This window comes from Megalops cyprinoides, chromosome 1, assembly GCF_013368585.1.
Source record: "Megalops cyprinoides isolate fMegCyp1 chromosome 1, fMegCyp1.pri, whole genome shotgun sequence".
Taxonomy (NCBI): domain Eukaryota; kingdom Metazoa; phylum Chordata; class Actinopteri; order Elopiformes; family Megalopidae; genus Megalops; species Megalops cyprinoides.
The window spans coordinates 20,007,662-20,034,897 of NC_050583.1; the positions used below are offsets into that span (position 1 = coordinate 20,007,662).

At 43.5% G+C, this 27,236-nt stretch overlaps 1 protein-coding gene across 7 annotated transcripts in view; it reads right to left on the minus strand.

Annotated features, from left to right (window-relative positions):
- cacna1g (calcium channel, voltage-dependent, T type, alpha 1G subunit) overlaps positions 1-25,771 on the minus strand; it is a 106,354-nt gene extending 80,583 nt beyond the window's left edge. For 4 of the 7 annotated variants that reach the window (XM_036527666.1, XM_036527641.1, XM_036527658.1 and 1 more), the window contains exons 1-4: positions 25,661-25,771; positions 19,010-19,143; positions 7,753-7,850; positions 371-530 (exon numbers count right to left, since the gene is read on the minus strand). In XM_036527666.1, the coding sequence (XP_036383559.1) occupies positions 371-530; positions 7,753-7,850; positions 19,010-19,143; positions 25,661-25,753 (485 nt within the window). In that variant the 5' untranslated portion in view covers positions 25,754-25,771. The remainder of the gene's footprint in view (positions 1-370; positions 531-7,752; positions 7,851-19,009; positions 19,144-25,660) is intronic. The other 3 variants (XM_036527625.1, XM_036527615.1, XM_036527650.1) reach the window with 1 other exon arrangement.
- Positions 25,772-27,236: the final 1,465 nt, after the last annotated feature.

Genomic DNA, 27,236 nt, shown 5'->3' on the forward strand with positions numbered 1-27,236 from the left:
ACTACTACATTATATTTAGTGTCTTCTGACTTCGTTGGCCATTAGACAGTATTTATGACACTTTACTAGACTGGCTACAAAACTATAGGAAAGTACTTGACAGGACAAAAACAAATTGTACGATGTAATGGGTACAATATATGTACCAGCCAAGATGGTATCCACCATAAGCGTTAAAACAGCCAATGTCTCCATTTCATTTATAACGATAATGGGACCTTTTAATTATTTCTGACCCTTATAGGCTTGCAGGGTGAAATTCTCCAGGCAATTAACATGGTATCACATCTCAGATTGTTTAAATAGCAGGACCAGCCTATAGCCATGTCAGACCAGGGCATCACTCAGGACCCTGCCCCCTGGCACTTACAGGGTGAAGTTCTCAGGTAGGAAGCAGCGGTTTCGGAGCAGCCCTGCCCACAGCTGCACTCCCACGATGCCGAAGATGAAGAAGACGAAGAAGCACAGCAGCAGCACGTTACCCAGCATGGGAAGAGTGTCCAGTAGCAGCGTCACCAAGATCCGCATACCTGAGGAAGACACGGTGCCTTAAGAACTCTGCTTACAGGCAAACAAATGTACACACCTCCACTCGAATGCGCACATGCATGCACATACATGCACATTCACAGAAACACATGCACTCATTCATGGGTGTACACACACAGACACACATGCATGCACATACACACATGGACACACTCAATTACACACACACATGAATGTACGTACACATACAAAAACATGCACTCGCACGCACACACACACATACACACACACGGGGAATGGGCAACGGGACCATACAGGTCAAAGAACTATATTGTACACATTATGCCTTTCCATATGCTTTTATTGGTGTGCTGCGGAAATATCTCACTTGTTTGGAAACAGCAATAACATGTTCAGCTGTGCACATGCCCTCAGTGATTTCAGTTCAATATTCCACAAAAATTGAACTAAAAAAAAAAGTTTGACATTCCACCAGAGATCAGGTCTGGCTGAAAAACAGGTGACTCAAGCGTAAATAATGAAAATAATTTTTAAATCAGATTTTTTTTAGGTAATTGGTGGAGTCAGGTAATCCCAGCAGAGGCACTGGCAGCAGTGTGCTTGTCTGTGACAACCGCAGTGAGCAGTAATTTACACATTCTGAGGGAACGCTGATAAGAGGGAGGCTGTTATCAGTAGAGAAAGAAACTGAATGACAATAAAGATTCCATTTCACGTGATGAAATGTATACCTATGGTGTGGATTTACAACACACAGTGTATACAATTCCGATGCCCTTGTGATTTTCAGCAAAAATTCAGATTTTAAGATTAAAATTATGATTTTACTCAGCTAAAACAAAAGGAAACATTGTTAGCACAAGTAGATAAAAACAAAAAAAGGAAAACCAGTGGTGTTTCAACAACAGATAACTGACATAAACCATACAAGAATAAGCACATGAACAAATAATTAATTCTTTACAAACAAAGAAGACGTATTAAAAAAATACTTGGAGACAACTTTTCATTGTTTTTGAAAATTAAACGATAATGAACTACAGATGAGTTGTCACAGTATACCATCGTTCACAGTTTCAGAATTTATTTTGTGCCACATTCTCACATTTGATTAGAACTTTCACACTTGTTGCCTAGCTTCATGTATTCCAGTAAAATCCGAACCTCAGTGCCATCAGTGCAGTGGCATTCACGGGGATTTGTAAGGCAGTCAATCACATTATTCAAATAGGAATTATTTTGCACCTTTTGTTTCACAAAATTAGAGATTGTAAGCTGTCGAGTGCTTAATTCCGAAGCCATTTACACGCGGGGTTTGAAACATGTTGAGGCTCTGATGTCCTTAGGAGAGACAGGCTTACAAGAACATGTCGGACAATGGGGTTAGCTAGACACCTATTTACGGAAAATGGAAACGGAATTGCAGGCTTTTGTTATGCGTTCACAATGCAGAGAAAAATGGCACTGTTTCCTGGTCACTGACTTCAAAATAGTGGCCAAATACCCACAAAAAATCACTTGGAGGTCACATAAATGTGGGCTTTTGTGATTTGCTGAAAACGGAAGAAAAGAAATGTCAGAATAATTTACTGGCTGACGTGTGGGAAAAATAATATCAATGCGATCAGAGGGGGTTTTTGCGGCAGTTGAAAAGGCTGCTTGCAGTAGCTTCAAGTCTAAGCAGCTTAGAACTTTTTGGTGAGATTGATTTGGAAAAAACTAAAAAGAGATCATCGATGGTCGGTATTAGGGAAACACCACATACTCAGAATTACATGTGTAATGAAATAGTTAATTACTTGACCACTCTGATAGTGATTAATGTATTATGGCATGCAAAGTATACAAAGTTCTGTAGTGGCTACTACTGTAAATATAAGTAAAATGTGAAAAAGCTATTGTCCCGTCAGCAAGGTCAGCCACAGACAGAAATCAAATCAGGGTTACTCTCTCATGTCGTGAAGTGCACCTATAATGCCTTTAACTGGGAACCAATCATTTTAGCACTGGTCTGAATGGCAGGAATGAAACAGAAAGATGCTGGTCTCATGATATGCATATGTTAGAGCACATTTATATGATTGCTAATCAAATATCAGAATTAGATCTTTCTTTCCAGGAAATTGTTTTCATGCTTTCATGCTCCTTCTGTATGCGACACAAGGACTCTAAGTTATCTTCTATGTCACGGGTCCATTATTCCTTATGAGACACAGGGGAGCCATGACCTCACCATGTTACAGCCAATCCATGTAATGGAAGGCCACAATATGACAAGGGAGCTCTGTACTGTGTATTTAATATGGTACTGAAATGGATATTGATATTAATGTTCTGGCCAAAATAAGCTCTCCTTTATTCTGTAGGCATGGTTCTTGGTTCATTGTTCAATTCAATGTAGCTCAAATTGTGTGTGGAAATTAATAACCGTAAACAAGTGGTTCATTAAAACTGAGTCATTTGTGTGTTGTACAAATACAGCATGTGCAATTTATTTATACAGCTTTTCAGGGACAGGGACAACACAGTTCCTGTGAGGCCATTAGTTTCCTCAAGCAAGATAAGGGCACCACTTAAAAAAAGCAATGTTCTTTGCTCTGCAAGTTTAAGACACAGATTTGTGTGAGGAGCATGATCGCGCTGTCACCCAGAGTGTGACTGGTACATTCTGTTCCTGAAAGACGAGACGTGGCGGCAAACATGTAAAGATGCTTTATGTGGCCATTAAGCCCTGAGTAGCGCCAGCACTGAGAAACGGGACACATCAAGTGATATTTCTGCTAATGCCATTGTTTGAATGAACCTCCGACGCTCAGCCACGACCTTTAATTCACATCGTAATTGGACCTAGTTTCTGTTTCGCACTACAATGTAATGGAAACTGACATACTCACCCCGCGAATTAGATCAAATTAAATAAAGATACTAAAATAATCATTGCTAAAGACATGCTGTTGGACAGAGTGGAGAGGCCCAGTGTGACTGCTGTTTTCAATGCCACTGTGGTGTCCTGAGAAACACTGATAGCAGGGCTTTGTCATTACCAGTGCATCTCTAATAAATCCCTTCCTGTGCTTTTGTGCCCACTTCAAACACACTGATGGCAGCCATTTCACAAGCATGGCTGTACGGTAATTGCCATGGATATGGAACCATCTGCTTACAGGCAGATCAAATCTGCTTTTTCTCCACCAAGCTGCACACTGGCAGCATCAGCATTGTCTGAGGGATGTGCTTTAATGGACTTTTTGAGAAGAGACTTGGAGCACACCTGCGGCTCTCACCACACCGCCTGCACTCTGCAGGCCAAACCTGATCTGGAGAAAACGTGGGGAAAAAACTGCTAATGGCTGCAACCCCATCCAACTGGCTACCATCACAAACAGAGGTTTGCTTAGCTTAGCTTGTCCCTTTGGAACTAGGGATTGCAGCTCTGCCAGTCCAATTATCTGTTTAATATTCTGTACTCTGCTCCTATTTATTTGCGGTTTAATTTGATATACACGTGTAGGCCTGCATCACAGGGCTGAGGAGGTTGACGTTCAGTCACCTGTTCCCGAGGATGAGGGAAAGGGGGGTCATCTGAAAATAAGAACCAGCAAAGGGAGATGACATCCCTGCCCACAAGGGAAAAAAATGACTGAAGCCACCAATGATGGAGAAATGGGTCTTTTCAAAAGAAGAGGCTCCATACAAGGCCACAGACAAGTGACTGGTTGTTGGTGGGAGGTTCAAACCAGGCCATAGACACTGCAAGTATGCATTTTGTTTATTTAGTCATTCAATTGAGTTTTCAAGGGAGATGAAACGGGATCCTCTGGGAAAGTTTGCATGCAATGGTAAATTTCACACACAGAGTCTAATTGCTTGTGCTTTAAGACCACATCCAAAGTGCTTGTGTTTGGCCTTTTTTGTGTTTATTGTCACTTTTGGTTTATTGTTCCCACATTAATTTCTTTCAATGAAAATGAAATGCGCTCCCTGCATCTAGTGCAGAGCAGTTTACAACAGAATTGAAGTATGAATTGCATTACCAAATGCAATTCAAAGAAGTTAATCAATTTCATAGTACTTTAGCCTGACTACTTTTGAAATGCAAAAGAGTGTGGATCTTCTGCGGCTTCTAATCAGCAGCTAACAAACCATATCAAACATGATAAATGCTCCATCTTCCTAATGCCAATTCAATAATGTTTACAAAGGCCATGGGCAAACAATGACTACAGTCTATTTAAAGGCAAAACTCATTAAGTGGGTCTGATGAAATGAAGAATGACTTGATGTTCTGTATGTACCGTACCATGATCACTTATTGATTTAAATAAATACATTCATACGCCTTTCTATCCATCATCCTCTCCTCCTGTTATCTGTCTCTACTGGTTCTCTAACTTCTTCCAGAAGCGATTTTGCTCTTTTCTCTTCCCCTCTCCTTTTGTCCTCCTCTGTGCATGGTATCTTCTGCCCCCTGTCCTCCTCCCCACCTTCTCATTCTTTCTCTGTCAGGGCCCCAGTCTCATCTCCATAATCCTCACACCTAATCACCTCACACGTCTCAGGCACATTTGTCAGGCCCGCTCCTCTTCCCCCCACCAGGACCGTCTCCTGTATCTTCTCTCCTTTTATTTTAAAATTCCCATCTGCGGTTTCAATTACTGCTCGTGTTCCAGAGACGATGACCACTCCATCATCCTGAGCTACGTCTGACCATCAGCTAATTTGTCACTTGAAACAATAACTGGGTCTAAAACATGTGGCTGGGGGGAAGGCATCCAATTAACCTCGGGCCGTCCTCAAGACTGGTGCTGCAGTTGCCACTGCTGGCCTCTAAGGGGAGGGTGTATAATATGGTGACACTCTCCTATGACCTGCCTGAGATGAACAGCGCCCACTCCAGCCTGTTTCGACTGGCGCAGCCCAATGACATCCTTTTTATGACCTGCAGCTCATTAAGACTGCAAGGCTGGCAGCGCTGTACCCTACAAGAGTCCTTAGAGGGAGGAGCGTCTGTAATATGTGGACTGCTATATAACAAACCATGAGACAGGAGTCAGGGCGAGGTGTCATCACAAGCGGGGAGGGAAGTGGAGATAGATATCTTATTCTACTCATGCATCCTTTAACCTCTCCATTGGCCATAATTGAAACCAAATCTTACTGAAAGGGACTGTGACATGAGGGCAGTGCAGCTTGGAGTAACCGGCTCCAGTTTTAAATGAGATATTTATTCAAGGGTCAGAGACGGAGGACAATGGCAAACAACCAAAACTCAGATGACTTTTAGCCTGAACTGCTGGAGGCCCTTGTTAGCTGTGGTTCAGAGGTTCCCTCCAATGTTGCCGAAACGCCACTGCCGTGCTCAGTTGAACAGCTAAATGATTGATGCTGTGATTTCACATCTGAGTGCCTCACCACATGTCTTGATTAGGGAGAAAAGGATGAAAAATGACAAATCGCACGCAGCAAAAATCAACAGCTCCCCTCACCCCCCTCCTCCCAAAAATTGGAATTACACAGTACGCAAGGTACAGATGAAATAATCTCCAATTTAATTCCCCCATTAGGGCTGTAATTAGACTGAGTGGCTCCTAAATGAGCAACGAGTCTGTCTATCCCCCTACCCCCCGAAGCCCCATGTGTTGAGTTGACATGAATGTTAATTACAGAGAGCGCTTGCGTAGACTTGAGGGAGCCCGGCCCGCCCGGCTTGCCCAGACGGCCCCGCCCCTGAGCCCACCCTGAGAGTGATTACCGGGCCACTTCGCAGCCCTCGACGGCGCTCCTCGGGGCAGCGGATGAGGCCGCGAATGCCATTTATTCCAAATGCAATCTGCATTGATGAATGGCTGATTAAGTGGCGCCCAGAGAGACGCTACATGCAGGGGAAATCAAAAATGTGATTCCAAGCATAAGAATAGACGGCCTGCGTGTTTTAATGAAAATAACTGTACCATAACTGCTGTGGGTAAAACATGCCAGAAAGACCGGCAGCAACGGCTGTGCAAATAACGAACCCAGCCGATCAGCATGTTATATTGTGTCTTAGTCACAGCAGCGGAACGTTTAAAGCAATGAAAACTCACAAATCATCGCCATCGATTTCCAAGCTAAACACTGTATGTCACGGACGGCTCACTACGTTTCATTATTGCCTCCAAACAACTAGCGTGATAAAAGGTATCAGGCAGTATTAGGCCATGAAGATCGTTGTGAAATGAGAGGCGAGTGAGAATGGGCATCTTACCAGGGCTACAGCCTATTAAAACGTCGGGTATAAAAGAGGCAGGTTATGAATTATCTCCAGTCTTCCTGGCCGCTTGTGTGGCTTCCATTATTATTTTTTTACCACCTTTACAGTGCGTGTTTTAAGGGAGTAACTGTGAAAAGCACCGGAGAGTAAAAGGACCTTTAAATCGGCAGCTCTACATCTGAATGGGTGAGATGGCAATAAGAGACGGCACTGCCTGAGAGTGGTCTCATCACATCACAGGGTGGATACATTTCAAGGACTGTTTCAAAAACTGACCGCTACACTGTACCGTCTGTAGTACATACCAAAACAACTAAATTGTAGAGCTAATGACAGTCAGGCATCAAGACATCTCATTTGAATGACCCTGACATAATTTTTTATGCTACACTGAGCCCTTTTGGACAGAAAGCAGATCACTTGCCAATCCAGCACTAGATGGTACCTTTTGTCACTCACATCATCTAATGCTTGACAGTGTTTCCGACTAGTAACAGTACAGCTATGATTATCGTTCCCCAATTTACAGTATGTGCTCTAGGTTGAAAAAAGCATATGTGAAAGTGCTAATATCAATTATCTTGATATTAGCTAAAATGATAATCATATTCTGCCAAGACTGGTGATGATGATAATGATGATGCTGATGATAACGAGTTAGAGGGGGAGGTTTACAATGGTGATAGCATTGACGATGATCCTGTTAAAGAGTATGACAATGACATAATTATGGTGATGATGATGATGATGATGAGTGTGGTAGTACTGGTAACAGCAGTTGTAATAATGTAGTAACAGTGATGTATGATGTAATGTATCAAATGGTTGTAATAATAATGTAGTAACTGCAGCAGTTATACTGACGACTGTGATCTGGATTTCAGTAATTCTGTTATTGATGATGAAGAAGATGACAACAAGCATGATACTGATGCAAACACTGACAAAGACAACAGAGCAGCAGGAAGAACAGCGGTCATGCTGGAACTCACTGGGCACTCGGTTGATGGCTCTGAGCGGACGCAGGACTCTGACGGTTCGGACAGCGGAGAAGCTGACATTCTGTAGGTTGAGGGAGTACTCCAGCATCCTGTCAGGGAGACACCGGGACAGACGGTCAGCACTGGAACATTAAAGCACAGCACCAGTCCTGCAACAGATCCCACACAACTCCAAAATACCCACATGTGCACTGGAATTTCAGATGATATAGAATGCAATGTATATAGAATGTTCCAGAACTGAAACAGGGCCACGCAGAAGAAATGAACCACTGCTTCTCTCCCAGAAATGACTAGTTCCAGGTAACAGTTGGAGCTGTTCAATTTTTCACTCCAACATGTTACAGCTTCAAGAGACTTTTACGAGGCCTAAGCGCTTGTGTTAGAATTCTTGGAAGCTCCAAGTCGGGAGAGGGGGTCACAGGGAAGCAGACCAAACTGAAGTGGAGCACTCCAAAATCTTAAGAACACTTGAGTCATGTTTGCTCTTTGATGGTGACGCCTGCCCCTCTGGCCTCTGGATCTGAGTCTCGGGTCTTTCTTTGAAACAGCTCGCATATACATTCATATAAGGATGAGTCAGGCGGCTTCCCTCACGAGACGCCCCACAGACGCCAGAGTGCTGTAGACTGAACTGGGCTTGCTGCCTGGTTTTAGAGCGCCCTGCTCAAAAGCATTTGAACCACACCTACAGCATTATCTCTCACATCGTTTTTTGACAGACTTCATGACAGATTACTCTCCTTTACACTGTTTCTTTCTGTTTGTTTTCTTTCTTATTATGTTACATTACAGTGAGCCCACTAGTCTCACAACTGACCAAACACGAGATTGTACTGCAGAATAGGTTGCACATAATCAAAGTGCAGCTATGTGTCCAGTATCTTAACTATGAATTGTCGCATAATAAATGTAATTATGTATTGCAGGGCGCGAGATATCCGCGAGATAAGGGAAGAACTTATTTTGATCCTATCTAACACACACACGCAGGCAGGCATGCTTGCCTACACTCACACATAACATGCAAACGTTCTGAAGCACCCTCTCCCTCTAATTATTACAATCATCATTTAGCTCTCAAATCTAAGGCCTCTTGATTGGTCATGAAAGCAGCTGAATATTTGTTCAGAAGCAAAAACTCAGACAAAAGAAAATGAGTGGGGGATTCCAGCACAGTACCTACCGACAATTCCAGAGGCATTGTTCTGCCATGAATAGAGAACAGGGGCTTCCATCTGCAGTGATGCAGGGGCAATCTGTTTTTTTGCAGGGGCAGTCACCTGATCACTGTGAGACCTTGTTCATAGTGTGGAGGTGGGTCTCCCCCTGGTGCTGTTAATACCAGGGCAAACTGTTCCCTCTCTGCTGTGTTACATACACTGCATCAGATTTGATATTATTATTATTTCTTTTCTTTCTCTCCTTTCCTCTCTTCCTCCTTCCCTCCCTCCCGCCTCCACCTCCCCTTTCTCGCTCTCCTCATTTGGCTCTTTTGCAACAGCTGCTGCACACATGAGGGAAGGAAGGAATCCCCTCCTCTCACACCTGACTTGACCCTGCTGCTTTTATATACTGTGTGTGTGTGTGTGTGGGTATGTGTGTGTGTGTGTGTGTGTGTGTGCGCGTGTATGTGTGTGTAGGGGGGGTTTATTTAAAGTTAACTTCATGTGCAATGGTCAAAGATGAAAAATCTTTATGGTCATGACCAGAAACACTGCACTTATCTTGACAAGGCCGAGCAAGACCTGGAATTGTGTGAGCTCAAGATGTTTTTTCAAGGCAAAGAATGAAAATGACTGTACCTTGGCAGGCACACCCCATGAAATCCAGGATATCTTTATGACCAAACATGAAAAATGAATGGAAATTATAAAAACAGCTGAATACACTTTTCTCTCTTTTGTTTTATTTTTGTTCCATAAGCACAAATAGACTTCTGCCCTTCAGTGTCTCCCCTCACTTTTCACAGTGTAGATTGTGTATTGTGCATTGAATACAATTTACACAAAACACACACACACACAAACACACAGGGATTTCAGGTTAGTGCGTGCAGGACACAATATGACTAGGCATTCTAATCACACGGTCTTTCGGCATCCAGTGAAGAGAGAAAATTTAGCTTGGTGGAGAGGATGTCCGTGATTTATGCTGAAGACGTTTCATTTATTCAGATACGAGGAAGGATCCATAAATTAACACAATAAGTGGGGAGCTTGGCAAGGCTTATTATCAGAGGACTCTCCTGCATTGTCTTTATCGTGTCTAGACCGGCCTGGGGTCAGCGGAGTGAATCAGCGGGCTGCATCAACATGCGAATAAATGAAAGAATAAGTGAAGTGATGATAAGCGATTAGCATGAGGCAGGGAGGAGCCCCACAGGCATCAGACCGCTCCACATGGAGCTATACTACACTGGACAGCTGGGCTCTTCATTGCCAGGCCACGCACTACAGCAGGGACCACTCGGGACCACTGAAACGGTTAACTGCGTGAGGCACCTTGGCGGGCACAGTGTTGAAAATGTGCTCCGGCCCTGTTCCGGCTTCAGTGCTTCTGAAATCTGTTGAGAGGGCTTTGTCAGGACTGATTGGCTGTGATGGGAGCCAGATGTGGCTGGTGGCTGGACTGAGTAAAAAAAAACACAGTAGTGAAAAGCAGCAGAGCAAAAATAGGAGAGTAAGAAAAAAAAAACAAAAGTATAAAAATGTGAGGGGAAGGACGGGTTGTCTTTCTTCTTCGGGTTGCTGTCGTGAGAGGAGCGGGGGTTCCCGGAGAAGGGGAGTAGGGGGGGCTGGAGAAGAGAGAAGAGAGGAGAGTGCTTGTGGGGAGAGGAAGGGCAAGAAGGTCCAACCTTGAGCAGAGTTGCGTGAGGAGACTCCACACAAACTCCAAACTCCAGCCCAGCCAGACAAACATACAGCTCACATAACACTGCTAAATACACACATGCACGCACGCACGGACACACAAAAACACAAACACAGACACACTTGCATGCACGCACACGCACACACACACACACACACACACACACACACACACACGCATACACACAAACAGATATACACATGCACTCTTACACACTCACAAATTCACACACAAACACATAAATACAAACAGACAAACTCACACATGAGTGACTGTGCACACAAATACAGACAAGGACACATGCACACGGTTAAACACAAGTACAGATATTGACAAACGTATGCACAGACAGACAGAAACACACACACACACACACACACACACACACACCGTACATTGCCACCACATCTGCCAGCCTGGTCGCTGCCTGGTCTGCACTTATTTGGTTGTGTATGGCAGAACACTTGAGTGTGAAGAATGGCAAAGTTTCCCAGAATTAAACCGCTTCCTGACAACAACAGCCACACAGTCAACAGTCGCGGCACACTACGTAAACAACGATATTGTGATGAAACTATAATAGGAAAAGTATGAAGAAGGCAGAGGGAGGACAGAAACAGACCCGACCTCAGTTACCCACCCAACAGGCCCTTTCCATTGGTTCCCCTGTGGACTACGCTACAGAAGCTGCCGGCTTCTGTTACAGCACGCTCTGCTTAAGTCCCTCATAACTCAGCATTAACTATTAACATGAGGAAAGCATCCTGTTTCACTCACGAAACACCTCGAGATATGTGACACAATGCCGAGGAAATGTCATTTTGCATCCCCGTGCTTATTATTCAACCTGTTCTCCCCTACTGTGTTCCCGTGTTTGTTCTTCACAGTTCCACTGCACATAGCCTGACACGGCTGGTTAATTGAATGGCGTGTTCCTCTGAACCTCTCTCTCATCTATTCCTGTCTCTTCCAGGTCTTCAAAGACTGTACCTGGAAGCAGTTCAATCACACCTCAGTCTCTCCCACCACCTGGCAGGTTAATGAAGCGAGCTTCAGAGGAGTCGACTTCCTTGTTATAGATTCAGGCTGGGGATGAGGGGGTGGGAGGGGAGGGGTGAGGGGGTGGCGCTGGGGTAGTGTGGTGTGGTGCTGGGTAATTTTAAAATAATAATTGACTTTTGTATAGCTTCGTACACAGTCTGTCCTCCTCTTCTCACAGTAAAGACAGAACGGCACAACCTGGGTCCAGAGCAGGCCAAGTAAGGCCACGTCCAGCAAAGTCACAGAACAGCTCTGACACTAAGCTGTCACGGCTGCAGTGACAAGCTGTAGTGAATGTTGCCCCGATTAGAAACTAATTTCACTAACTACATTTTGCTTTGAAATTTCAATCCAGTCTCTACAGATTTTGTCATTCTACCCCAGCATGAGGTGGTCAAGAGGTCATTAAACTAGATGAACCCAGATTCTCTGCACTCCTCACAAGTGCATAAAATTCTGAGCATCTCTCTCTGGGATAACTTAAGTGCTATTCCATTGGATCCCTCCATTCCCACACTATACCGGAAATCCTTTTTTTTGCTATTTAAATAACTATGCAATTATTAATATTAGTATTACTGTGTCATATTATCAGCACGTTGTCCTTTTGTTTGTCTAGTTTTGTTACTGTCGGCATTGTATTTTCAGTTACCGCCATCCAGTCATTTACTTAGCCATCATGTTCATTTGCTGCCCTTGCACATTATTTATATTATCTCCACCGCTCGACCAGGATTTAATTTAAGATGCATTTATGCCCAGTGCTACATTATCACTGAACAGTAACATGCAGCTATATTTTGTTTTATCATATTAACATGCACCTTTTAAAATATATTGTGACTGTTATATAACAAATATATTATACCTTCCCAGGATACAAAAGTCTATATACATATATATATATATATATATATATATATATACATATATATATATGTATATATATAGACAGAGAGAGACAGAGACACAGAGAGAGGGAGAGAGAGTAGCAACATGCACAAACCAAATAATAGAGGAAGAAGCAATAATCTTAATGGAAAGTAAACCAGGTGAGGGAGGAACTGAGAAAGATTTGCTCCATGTACTGCACACTGTATGCTGCACACACTTTGCTGCTGGAAATAAATAAATAAGCAGAAAGCATTTTCCAGGCCTTTCCTCGAAGGATTATTTAATAACATTTAGCGTTTCTTAGGGTGGACCCTGCCTTTCAGTGTCCTCTACACAAAAAAACATCCGTCACAAATATGTTTGGAAAGAATCTGAAAGTGCCATCGATAAACCACAGAGTAAAAAGATGGTATTTTTCGTTTGCTTATTATTTCTCCTCTGTTCACTTCCCATATGCATATTGATTGGCACGATCAATCGCTCCTTAAATATCTCAAAAGCAGGTTATTATACTGCATCGGATTGTAATTATTTGCTTTTACAATCTGAGGAGCCCAAGGTCCTCGCTGCATCACTGTTTGTGAGTGAGCAAACTAATTGGAGTGCCCGCAGTCCGTCAATAAGCAGTTGTCGCTGAAACAATCAAAGCACAATCAAGTGAAAAATTATTCATCAACAATACAGCTAGAGCAATAAGCAGAGGTGCAGAGGAACCCAGCAGAAATAACAGCAGTGGTGGCAGCACTACGATATCGAATGAAGATTTGCACACAGGAAATGGCCGCAGACAGAGTGTCCCGGTTCACGGCGTTCAGCAGCTTGAAACTCGACATCAACCACCACGGATCTACAGCGTGATCGATGTGGAGAAGCGTTCTGCCATCTGTAACTACAGAACCTGGGATTTGCCACTCCATCAATTTCAGCTCCACCCAAAACAAAAGGGAGGACGCAGGCAAAGAAAGGCCTTGCATAAATGTGCCTCTTTCGCTCCTCACTGGCTGTCCTCCCTCCCCGATGTTTAGAAACACCTCAGTCTCTCGCTCACTTCTCCCCGCCCCACCCGTGCTCACCTGAGAGCAACGAGGCTGCCGTCACACAGGTGGCACCCCGGTGACAGGGCATATGCGCAGGGAGTGATGGACAGGTTTTGCCAGGACACTGTCCGAATCCCTGTCTGCTGACACTCTGGTCGCTGTCACACAGCAGACAGCCATAATTGACAGCACCCTGACACTGAGTGATTCAGGCCGACAGGCGATGCTGCACTTGACTGTTATTGTCAGGCCTAGGAAAGCTGCTGCCCTACAACTGCCTGACCCTCCCTACGTGCTAACAACAAATTCCTGAAAAAGTTTCCCAGCACTGCAGTTCAGAGCTATTAAAACAAATGCACCAACAATGCCACAGAGAAATTACACCTATTAATTCCCAGCAAGAATACAAGAGTGTATGTATGACAACAGAAATATTAAATGCAAAAGGCATGCTTTGGCCATGAAAAAACTATAATTTTCTCTCTCTCTCTCTCTCCCCCCCCCCCCCCAAATTAGTATTCTGAGTCAACCTCTCCCTTCTCTGTTTCATTTTCACAAATGAACTCCATACCCATAATTTAATGTAATGGTGGGCTTGACCTGTGTTTGTGCCAAAGAAGCAAGCGTAGATCAGGACTGGCCTCCCTAGCAGTGAGTTCCTCTGAGCCTTACACAGCCTGTCAGAGCCATTACCTTCCTGACTTTCCTGTGAGGTTTCCTATGCAGCTGCTAATCTGAATAAGTTGTTCCTATACCGAGGACAAGGAGGGGACGAGCAATGACATAAACTTTGTGTGTATGTGTGTGTGTGTGTGTGTGTGTGTGTGTGCGTGCGTGTGCGAGTGTGTGTGTGTGTGTGTGTGTGTGCGTGTGGGAAAGTGAGAGTGCATGTGATTTGGTGTGCATGTGACAAAGAGAAGATGACATCTGAGATTGATTCAGGGATATGTTGACAGAATAGAATGATTACAGCAAGGCAGAGGCCTTAATGACACTAAAAGCTGAGAATAACGAAACACAGACACTGTTTCCCGAGTCTCATTGACAAGGTTTGGTTTTCACAATGCCTAGTTTCCATCCACGGATTGTAGGATGGTTTTACCCCCAAATATTTCTTAAAACGTGGCAACTTTTAACTTTGAACATTCAGATGATAAACATTTCATTGTTTAATTCTCTTAATGAAGCTAAATCTAATCTTCTTGAAGTCTGTATATGTGGACAAAGTTTGTTGAAATCCAACCTGTTAATATGCATGTTCCATTAGAACATTCAACTTCAAAAATAACAGAGACTAAAACCACACAATTACCAAATGTTGGCATGGTGTGAGAATGTCTAAACAAATGAAATAGATATGGTATTGCTTGTTTATTTTCAAGCGTATGAACAGTCTGTTTAAAGTTTGAGAAACTTTCTTTCATTCTCTCTTTCTCTGCCAAGCTGAAGTTCTACTTCTCTTGACAACAAGATGGCTTCCCTGTCTCCTCCCCACGCTGCTCTGCTAGTACCATTATTTCCCCCCCTGTCAGCTGACCCTAGTCACAAGCGGTAGGCCTCCCAGTGCTTATAAGGGCAGGATTCTGGTTTTGAGAGCTGGGTAGGGCAGGGCTCTGGTTCTGAGAGTTGGGTGTATGTAGCCAGTCTCCAGCACAGAGGCACACACATACAGCAGGGCAGGGCTCTGGTTCTGACAGCTGGGTGTTTAAGAGCCAGTACCTAAACAGAGACACACACAGACAGCAGGGAAGAGCTTTGCCCACGGGATGGTCTTGCTGCAGCATGGATACCTCCCTGGTTCAGCAGCAGGGAGAGATGCAGGTACACTCACATGGGAGAACAAGCACTACAGCTACCCCAGGCACTGCTCAGACATCCATTCATCTTTGACACAGGAATGAGGCTCTCCACTGTGTAGGACAACAGACAATCAGACGAGCAAGGGATCCCCCTCAACAGAACCTTCTGGAACAACAAACCAGCCGTGTAACACCGCCTTACCCAATAGCTTTCACAATGTTTGAAACTAGGCCATTCGCTCTGTCTCCTACTGTCACCAAATAAATTCTACTATTTCTGTGAGAAAATACAAGCATGCAGGAAAACAAAACTTTGTAATTTTTTTCAGCAAACAGTTCATCAAAACCATTCTCTCCAGCTCTTTGGTTGCCAACAAATTTATACCAGTCTCCTTGTTACCTTGGTTACCATTGTCCCTGAATAGCTGTGGGCTTCCGTGCAGGAGCAGGAGTGACGTTCTTCGCAGCTACAGCCACATGAAACAGACAGAACTTCCAGCTGTCTTTAACTCATTCTGCATATTTGTCATATCTGTAGTACGGCTAGATGTTTTGTATTTAGCAGTCTTTTGGTCTATATTTACCACAATACTGGATGAAAACTGGATGAAAGTGTTGCTCAACCACGACAGCCACGCTTGTACTGACTCCTACTACAACGCTACTATTAATGTGACTACTACCATTATTACTACTACAACTTGCTTCAGACAATGTTATTTGCACTATTTGCGATCCTTTGCACTGTTGAGGATTGCACTCAATTTTCATTGTAGATGTTACATTGACAATAAAGAAATTATTCTTATTCTTATTCTTCTTATTCTTACAATGTTATTTATGACATTGATGGATAGCAATAGTGGGTGGCTTTGTTAAGATATATCAAATCTCAATGACATTCCATAATAAAGGCTTCTCCCAAGGCACCAATGTGCGGCATTTCCTTACGACATTTTAAACGATGGCTGAATGGCTATCAGCCAATGTGGTAATGAAGCAGCCGCCACACTGGTCGCTTTTGGGTCGTTATTCCTTATATGCGCTCGGGTGCTGTTCCGCTCCGTCCGTATGGCATGCCGGTGTGAAGCAGGCCACGTGAGTCGTAGAGTTGTCTATACAGCACATCTGCCGACCATTTGCTAACATCAATTTGCAGTAAACTTCCTCTGCAAAGTGTCCCGAGGTGAAAGATGCACAGCAAAAATGACTGGATCAGCTGAAACTGGAGAAAAACCTTGTGCGGGTTTTGCAGGTCCACTTGAGCCCCAGTGCAGGGTGTGTGTGTACACTGTCAAGGCTGGCCAGAAGTGTGTGCTGTGACAAGAGTCTTCACCCTTGACAGGGGAGACAGAAACTTTCACAGACACGTGCCCTTCTCTGTGGTGCACATACTGCATCACGTTAGCTGTGATCTCGAGTCAGCTGCTGCCTGAGTGCAAAAGGTTAAGGAAATGCAACAGTTCCATTAAAAGCAGAAAATAAAATGAGGATGAAAAATGAGGAAAATTGCTCTGGGATCTCATATGAGACAAAGTCTTATTGTTCTCTGTTTTATTATTTTGGCAATTCCTCAGTCATTCCAATGGAGGCTCAGGTAAGTCACCCATTTCATTCTTTCCTCATAAATCTATTGGATTTTGTACCTTGGTAACAAACAGAATCAGCGCAGATAAAGAATTATCATACACCCTCTGAAATCAGCCTCTTATTTACACACAAATAATCGAAAATTTCATTAAAGAAACACACGCGCACATACACACACACACACACACACACACACACACACACACACACACACTCTCACATACACACACACACAAACAGACACACTTTAACATGGCTGAATTGAATATGCAAGGAAACTAAACAGGCATGAAATTTAAATAATTCAAAGTGCTGCATTGCTTCAGCTTTAAAGGGCATGCGGTATGAACACAGGCAGGTGCACTGTAAGGTGTCCTGGGGGATATTAATCCCTTCTCTGGTTAATAAGACTGAGTAAGATTGCCAGCAGTTCTAGATGACTAACGTCTCGCTCAAGTTCACTGCAAGTGCCCTGCTCCAAAGGGAGTGAACGGTGTATTTTCTTCAATGGCTGACTAAATAAGCCCAGACTCCGCTGTGGTACACAGCTAGGCTGTGTTGCACTGAACCATGATAAATCATTAAGTATTGAGTGTGAGGAGGAGGCTAAACGCCATGGATGGAGGTCTGAATTCCTTTAGAAATTTAACTGCACCTTGCAAAATTATTTTGATGAATGGCATTGATCGTTTTTGTTTTTTTGACATTCATATAAAGCCTATGTGTTTAAACTTAAGCAAGTGCGTGCATGAAAACCGAAAGAGATGGCTTGTTTTTTGGTTTTTGACATATTTATTAGAGTCAGTGAGAATCACTAGGTGTTTGTTTGCAGTTTAATGAGTTCACTGCCCCTAAGCTTAGGAATTGTAGCTTACAGTATTAAAGGAACACTGCACAATGTGGAATAATGGATTCCCTCTGGGACTCAGATCATATCAGATCACATGCACACATGACATCTATTTAATGCTAAATATTTGTCGATGTAAGTGTGTAGCAAAAAGTGCGGTCTGCAGAAACTGAAAGAAAGAGGAAGCAGCTGTGGGAGTATGGGAAAAGTGCTCTTCTTCTGATTCTTCACATGGGACTTTGATTGCATTGGAAGATCGAGTGGAAGCTCCAATCAGAATTTAGATCCAATTTGTGTGTGTGTGCGTGTGCATCTTTGTGTGTGTGTGTGAGTGTGTGTGTGCGTGTTTGTGCCTGTGTCTGTGTGTGTGTGTGTGTGTGTGTGTGTACATGTGCATTTTCATGTGAAAGGGGGTGGAGATACAGAGACGTATTGCTGTGAGGTGAATAGGATTTTTTAATAACATCTTGAATTCTGCCTGGAAACCAACAGCTGTTATATGTTCATATGTCTTTATGCGCATTTGAAAATAAAGGCCTTTTTGTATGATCTGTCTTTTCCGTACAGTAATTTTAATAACGGCTTTTAAGCAGGGGGAGTTGACCAGCTCTTTGACACTTTTATTACACTTTAATGTATCACCTTCTGCTATGCTTAAATATATGGCACTTCTTTACACTTATTGTGCCACACTGCACTGTGAGAACAAAATCGAGAGGGTAGACTACACCTAATCAATCTGAAATATTTAAAAAGGGAATGTTGCGCTGAGGAAGGTGTATTTGTAATGACATATCTGAAAACACAGTTATGAAAAATATGAAAAGTTTAATAAATGCAGACTCTCATCTTTCTTATTAAGATGACAAACCATATAACTGTTTTTTTCCCCCAAGAAGTTTTCAAGCTGCATTCAATGTTATGGTCGCGTAATGATAGATTGTTATGTTATGCTGCGCTGTGTTGTTTTGTGTTTTGATGCTCTGTGTTGTGATGTGCTGTGTTGTATTGGGTTGAGCTGTGCTGACTGTGCCGTGCTGTGTTGGTTCCTGTCATGTTGCGGCTCTTTGTGGTGTAGGTTTGAAACAGCTGTGGTGTTATGCTGTGTGTGGGTCAGCGTTCACAGAAAAAAACTATGGAGGAGGTGTGTCCGAGTCACTTACCCAGCCAGCACAATGAAGAAGTCCAGCCGGTTCCATGTGTCTCCCAGGTAGCACTTCTTCCCAAAGATTCCCAGAGCGACCATCTTAATGACCATCTCCACAGCGAAGAACGCAAAGATGAAGTCATCAAAGTCCTGTCAGGGGCCAAGCATGCAGAGACAGACAGAGAGAATTAGGTACAATATTGTCTATAACAAATGCAAATTCTAAAAAGCTCACCTCTAACCCATAATTTACATATGACGGCATCCACTGATATCTGTATCACGAAATGAACAAAACTCCATGACTAAATATGGATTTCTATGCCATATCTTCAGTTTCCACACAGAGGGATAAGTTGGGAAGGTTTTAAGCCCTTACTCATCTAACCAAGTGAGTTCACTTAATTTTTTGAAAGGGTGCAAAAAGCAAACTCATGACTTTCAAATAAACCCATAAACCTTTTGAGAAGAGTTTTCTTAGTGACCCAAATGAGGCCCAGCATGTGCTTTGCTGGAAATCTCTTATTTATTTATATCATGCCAGATGTACATGGTATTTGGAATTTAGAAAATGAAGTTGCACAACTGAACCAGGCATGTAATTAATGCAAAGCCTACCAATTAAAGAAGAAAAACTGCAGATATGCAGCCACTAATAATGAAGTTTGCTGTGGATTGCTAAATGTTGATAACAAAATTTGTTGCTCGCCACAGTTTTTCTGTGTTTATTTAAAATTAATCAACGTGACAAAGAGGACGCTGCTAGACTCTTTATATATAAAAAAAAAAAAAAAACATTTGGGATTTTTCAAGTCATCCATCACTATTTAAGCTATCCAATAATGACAAGAATGTGAAGACCAGATGTGAAGACCAATATGATTTAAAGCTAATCATGGGTAAAAGCAGACTGCATAACCTTTTAAATGTTCGAATCTGTTTTATTGGAAGTAGAGAGATGAAAGGGGAGGGTTTTCATGTTAGTAAGGTTAATACATATCTATCTGAAAGATTGCATTCGGCCTTGGTGACAACAAAAGCAGAAATTTTAGCATTTCAAATGATTTTATTCTTCACAGATGCTACCTTTAGTGCCTCCACACTGGAAATGCTGAGGTTATATAGATAATTGGTTCGGAACTGATGAACCATACCCCATTTATTGCCAGGGAGTAGATAATTTAATAAACAAAGTGATAGCAACAGCAGGCAGTTTTACAATGAAACAGATATTTCATTATAATAGACATTTAATTTTTAAAAATAACATTTTTACAAAATTTAGAGCCAAGCACAGAAATACACAGAAGAAGTGTGAGGTTTTGATGGGGGACGCCCTGAAATATCTTCGGCCTTCTCTCGCAGCTTACACAACAATGAGAGACACTTTCCAAATGAATCATTCGCCCGCTCATCACTTATCCTTTTAGCACGGGCGAAATCCCTTTGCATTGCAGATGTCAAAGAGTTAACTGCTTTGCGCAGGCTGGTGAACTTTGGTAATAAGGAACGCGTCGAGGATGGATGAGGTGCTGCGCAGCCAGAGACCTGGGGCCCACCCTCTCATGAGGAGCTGTCAGTGCCTGGACACATGCCTGGGCATCCTGGCCAGCTGTCGTTACATTTAAAAAGACCTTTTAAACAAGCACGGCAAGCCCTCTCCTGGGGGGATCCGCAAGGTCGAGCCACATGCAACTTGGCAGGTTTTATGTACACATGTGACACCAATGGATAACGTTTTCGGATCGATCTCCCGCTGATTTATGACACATGATGTTAATACAATGAGGCAGGGCATCTACTCTCAACCCCAGTGTGTCTCCACTTGACACCCATCATGTCAGTTTAAGCTTTCCCTTCATTCCGCGACAGGCAAGGTAAATAAACAGAGCCGCTGACAAATGCGCTTCTATACGGCAGCTGTCATTCAGTTCAGCGCCATGGAAATGCACTGGGGGTTGATTTATGCCGTACATGCCAATATTTTAAAGTGATTGAATTCAATATAAAGAGTGGTTTAAATAAGCTCTTAAGACTTCTACAGATGACTCTCATAAAGAAAGAACATCAAAGTAATATGAAAAAAAATCAGGTTAGTCCAATTTCAACAATTCATTTTTGCACTCTCATCCACTCCTGCTTTTTAAATGCCAATAAAAGAGTTCATTATACAAATAGATTTCAATGGAATATATTGTTTTGTGAGGATCTTTATGACACAAAATCATTCATTTCTCCACTGGGTTTGGCAGCTGTTTGCAACCTCATGGAGTGAAGAAATAAATAGTCTGTAATAATCCTGCTGTATGACTACTATTTACTTGTTTAGTGGAATCCTTATCTATTTATGCATTTGAATATTCACTGGTGCAGTTCAGGGTAAGTACAGTATCTTGCTCAAGGGCACAACAGTAGTGCTCCAACTGGCTTTCCATCAGCACTCTTTCACTTAACCAATGCACTACACTGTCACCACTCTACCGACTGACACTGTCCATATTTAATGATGAAAAAATGCATCATGTACAGGTCATAATAAGGATAAGTGCTCCTCCCAGCACTCCCTAGTGTGTTCCCTGGCAGGTAGAGACAGCAGATGTGGGAGGGTTTCCCAGCCACGCAAGCTGATGAGAGATGGACCCTCTCTGGGCTGGCCCAGCCAATCACAGCACAAGCTGACAGCGCATACCGGGAAATCTCTCCAACATGTTTGCCACAAAGAGAGGAGACACCCATCTCCCGCACTGCCTCACTGTCTGTCTGCTGACCATGCCTCACCCTCTGGAATAAGAATACATTCTCTACATGCACATATGCATACATACACATAATCTCTCTAATTTGCTGCTCTAATTTAACATTCTTCACTCGAAAACCCTCTCACTGTCTCTATCTCAATCACTCCATCCAACTCTTTCTGAGCACGAAGCTCCCTCTTTTCCTCTCTGTCAGCAGCCTCCCACCCGTACCTCTCTGAGCATCCCTCTCTCTCTTCTCCTCCCCCTCTCATCTCTGTCCTCCCTATACGCACAGTGTGTGTCTGTTCTACCCTTGCTACCTCAGCTCCATATAAAGCCACACCCTCCCTTCCTTCCAATCCCCCAGCCCCTAAACTGGGTAAAGTGCCTGATTCAATCTCCCCACTGGCTGGAGTTAAGAACGTTCTGCTGTCTTCACCTAAGATTCCAGGTAATAGGAGCTCCAGCAGGTCAAATGTACTGTGGTCCCCAGCGCATCACAGGGAGAGATGAAGTGTAGAGCAAAGGCTGGTTTGTACGGGAAGTTTCTGCACTGTGCTGATTTCAGCATTATACATAATAAGCTACCCCCTGATCACTTCAGCTCTTTCTGCGCTGCACACAGACAGTGCTAACTGGGTGCAGTTTTTGCAGTCACCAAGGCAGAGCTCACGAGACAGACCCTCAAAATAACAAATTCTCATCTCAGAAGATAGGAAACCGGCGACAGGGTGGGACAGTACTGGAAGCCAATTCAGGGTGCCCTTATCTGAGGCATGTACTGATACTAGATCAGCTGAAGGGCATACCAGCAATAAACAACACACTAACACCCACACGCACAAGCGTGCATCTGAATGTGAACACCTATATCCGCACAGACACTGACACATATATAAATACACATACAGTATGTGCAGACAAATACACGCACACATACACATACAGAAATACACACACACACACACACACACATACTCACACATACAGACACAGAGACACAAACTGGATTGTCAAGGAGAAGGAACTGACAGTCGACCTCCTAGTGTAATCAAAGCACCACGTGTAGGATCGGAGATGAGAGCGCGGAGAGCCCATGTGCACATACTCGTACGGCTGCTTCCTCTTCCCTTCTGCCTCTCCGTTTAGACTTGGCTCCTTAATAAAGTTTGATGGAACTGCCTGTAAACGCTTGATGCAGAGATGGCATCACGCAGAGTGAGCAGGCCTGTAAGCCGCTGCTCCGATTGTACGTGACGGAGTGTAAAAGCCAAGTCAGTGAGCTGCAAATTATCTGCAAGCGCACTGAGTGGATCCTGTGAACAACGGCGCTGCGCCGAACGCGTCAAGTCATCCAGGACACGTGCTTTCGACCTCATCAAAGTTGTCAGATCAGTTTGTGTTCTCTCTTCTAAAAAAAGGGGGAGCACGAGGACCCTGACGACGAAAATTTTACTTTGTCTCAGCTGAAATTAGTGGCGTAATAAAAATGGATCACACACTCACTGCACCTATACATAATGGACCGAAGGCACTATGTATGCAAATTCCCTTAGATAAAAGCCTGGAATGCAATTATCAAAGGCTCAAATGCTGTCTCCATTCTCTAAGATGACTGAGCCTGCAGTATACAAAGATATGGGAGTTGTGAAAACGATGCAGCTGTCACAGAAAACTGGACAATTGTGGCCTACCTGCAGCCTGGAGGATAAGCGTTGAGGTCAAATGTTTAAGAACTTATTCACATGTGAGGTTGTCATGATAGAAATGAGGGGAAAATACCTGTGGGGTCTAAGTTTTACACACTATAGCCTGCATCCCTCCCATGGCTCCCTGGCACAAAAAGTGGAATCTCTGGCCGATTTGTTCATCGGCTCACAGACTTGATGTGTGTGTCTGGCTGTGTGTAGAGATGAATGCTGGTGATGGAGTATAACCAAGCCCATGGGTCCCAGAGACCTTGTGTCTTGCGGTACACAGCATAGAATAACAAAGTGAGCACACAGTCGGCCAGTGGGTCAGTTCTCCAAGGTCTGGATTCTGCTCCAGTGATCCGACATACAAGCCACTGCCTCAGCTCTAGCAAACAAACGAAGCCAGAGCGTTTGATTACGGACTCCCGAACCTGTCGAATTAGGAAACCTTGATTTCTTTAATCTTCCCCTCGCATCCACTGTGAGGGATCTAATATTTGTTTAATCTTTAGGCTATTAAATGGCATGGAAATGAGAGAGCAAGTTTTACTCCAGTAAAAAAAAAAAGAAAAAACCGAGAGGCTGTGTGAGGAGGCAGTAGGCCTACAGCACTGACTGGCTTTATTGTATCGCCTCGGATTTCATTATCCTACCAAAGGCATTACTTTAGTTTCACTGAGAGGTTAACCAGAGTCATGTCTGCCCGGGAGAAGCACCGCGTCTCTCTGATGAATATGGAAACGGATTGGACGTCTTTGTGAATTTCCCAATGCCTGAATTTTTCTCGGCTTCAGCTCGGATCTTATTTCCATACGGCGAGGATGTAGTGATTTGATAACGGCGGTAGAGAAGATAATCACCATAAACACACTCCTTCGGGGGTGGAGACATTCACTGTGGATAATGCAAACACATACAGGGTCAGCAGTCACCTTTGCCTGTAGCACACACACACTCTACGGGATATCCCTTCCCAGCACCCGACTGCAGACTGATTTTAATGACCATTCTACCATCTACACTAAGTTATCACCTACCCAAAGATATGTGTAGGTTTTAAAAAAGAAAGTTTTCAAAGTTTTTGCATCAATTTCATTGATCGATCATTGATGATTGACTGTGACATGCTGAGGTGACAGTTGCATAAGCAGCGCATCACCTCTCTGTGAGGTCAAACAAACCAATCATTTCGACGCAGTGGTTATGCAGCCACTGTTAGTCATCAATGATCACATCAAGTTAGTATTGTATTAGTATAATATTTAGAATATGACAGAGGAAGGTTCTAACACTAGGCTCTATGCCAAACAAACACAAATTTCCATAAATAAATGCGATGAGATCATTTTCGCTTGCAGAACAATGCGGGTTAAATTGTGCTTTTAACTGTTAAGTGAAATCAATACTTTGAAGCAAAATGGCACGGGGTACAGTGTTCAGTTTGCATCAAGAATAAAAACAAGTCATTAAGTGCTCGTTGTGCAACCTTTTGAAAACATTTAACATCAGAGGGAACATTACCCTATTAGAAAGCAACACAGCAGCTTTGCCCGGCTTTTGTCTGTGAGAATGAAATCCAGTGACATGATTGGCTTGGCTTTACGGCTCATCCCTATGTACAATCCCAACATGTCTGGTTTTTCCGCATTCATTTTAACCTGCTCATCTTTTCTGAAGTCATGGTTATTAGGGCGCTTCTTTTAATATAATATGCTCTCTACATGATACAAGGAGGGAGAGAAATGAGGAAGAGTGATGAGACAGAGTTTTACACCGCAGGGCTGTACATTCATCTGCTGTACAAAGCAAAGGGAATACAGCTCATTTTAATCAAACTTTCTATCAGCCTTTGGACTTTATCTACTGCGCCGATGGAAAAAAAAAAGTGCCACTACTTTTCCCCAGTTGTGAATGTGGTGGAATGGAGATTAATTAGGAGCATGCTTGCATATCCCCTGCTAAAAGGGGGGAGGCATCGCAGGGCACCCTTTGAACTGCTTCATCACAAAAAGCCCTAGAGACCACCAAATATCCTTGTGGTTCTCCTGAGAATCACACTTCCAAAGGCATCTAAGGTTGAGGCCAAGCCCCAGTTGCATGGGTCCCCAGAACTGCCATTGCTGTGGTTCAGCTTCACCATCACCATCACCATCACTATCATGCTACAGTGCCACCTGGTGGACAGAAGCCCACAGTACCTGCAGACCCCCCGGAGCCCCGCCCTCCCCGACTCACCTCTAGGATCTTGCAGCGCTCGGAGAGGCACTGGCTGTCCTCGCAGGGGTGGAACATGCCCAGCGTCACGCAGTTCAGCAGGATCACCAGCATGCTGGCACGCTCAAACCACGTGGGATGCAGGAGTTAAGGAACAGCACGTCAGACACAATCAAATAAAAACAGATAAACAGACATTTCAACCAAATTCAGAAAAATTATACGTATATACATATGTATATGTAGATAATTATCATTGCCACAACATCAGCAGTAGCATTACCTGTCATTTATACACCTAATACAAGTCATATGCTTTTTAATAAACCGTGAAAGCAAGTTTTGTTATGTTTTTATTTACTACATGTGACACTTTGTAAGAGTTTTGTTATTTATGCTTTTAATCTTATTAAAGGAGGACAAGGTATAATCAGTTTTCGCAAGTAACAACAATTTATCTGCTTAAGGCTAAGCGGTGCTAGATTTAATAGATAGGCCTCTGACTGCCATTAGGACTCATCACTTTGTCCACGGAACATGCAGAGATAAAAAATGCCACAATACACAGTAAACTCTTCAAGGTCATTCACATTAAAGGCTTTCTGGAGTTAAAAAAAAAGCATTTTTATTATGTTAACTGTTATTACTCTCGATTTACCTTTGGAGAACAAATGACCCACGCAGCTTTTATTCCCGTAGAGAGACGCACGTAATTGATCACAGGACACAGAGTGTACTGGTCTGCAGAGGAGCACGGCCCACCCACGCCGCAGCCCCAAATTTGCATGCAAATGTAATAAATGAATGGTAATGCTGAGGTGGGGCATTTGTTTGAAAACAGTGGCATCGTGCAAACAAAAACACATATTTCTAAATTACCACCAATCGCATTACTGAACGGAGGCAATTAAACACCAACTGTATTAGCAGGGTATCCGAAGGACAGCCTGCTGGCAACGTTCATGTTCTTGTGATATATGACAGAACACATGGTGACGCATACACCGCCTTATTAACACTGCGATTAATGAAGAAAAATAACATTAAAACGATCCATTTCTGCAAAGCGCAAAGCCCCAAAGACATCAGTTCTGGTCTCTCCCCGGACTTTTACACGGATTTGTTCAGTTTGCGACTTCAGGTTTCCTGTTGTGTGATCCTCGGCAGCTCTGTCTGATCGTGCGCTCCAGGCTGGCTCCTCGACACGGGAGTCAGCGCGACACGTGGGTGGCTTCCTGGATCAGCCGGAGCACTGCGCAGTGCGCCTTGGGTTTATACCCAGCTGAACAAGGCGCCCTGACAGGGCCCTGACGACCGCCTAATTCCACTGATCCAGCTGGAAATGAATGCCTCCCTAATCACATGGAAACTTGGGCACTAATGTATTCTTCATTAATAATGTAAACACACAGAATGTTCCTCATTCCTCCAGTCGGGGAAAAGACTAATTACAAGCTGCTAACTGCTCTCAGGTCCTCATTGATCTCTAGCTGGATCCTGCAACAACCCCCCCCCCTCCCCCGCACGACCCCCCACCCCCCACCCAAAAGATGAATCTCAACACTGCGGATGCGGAAGACCTTGCTCCCAGGAAGAT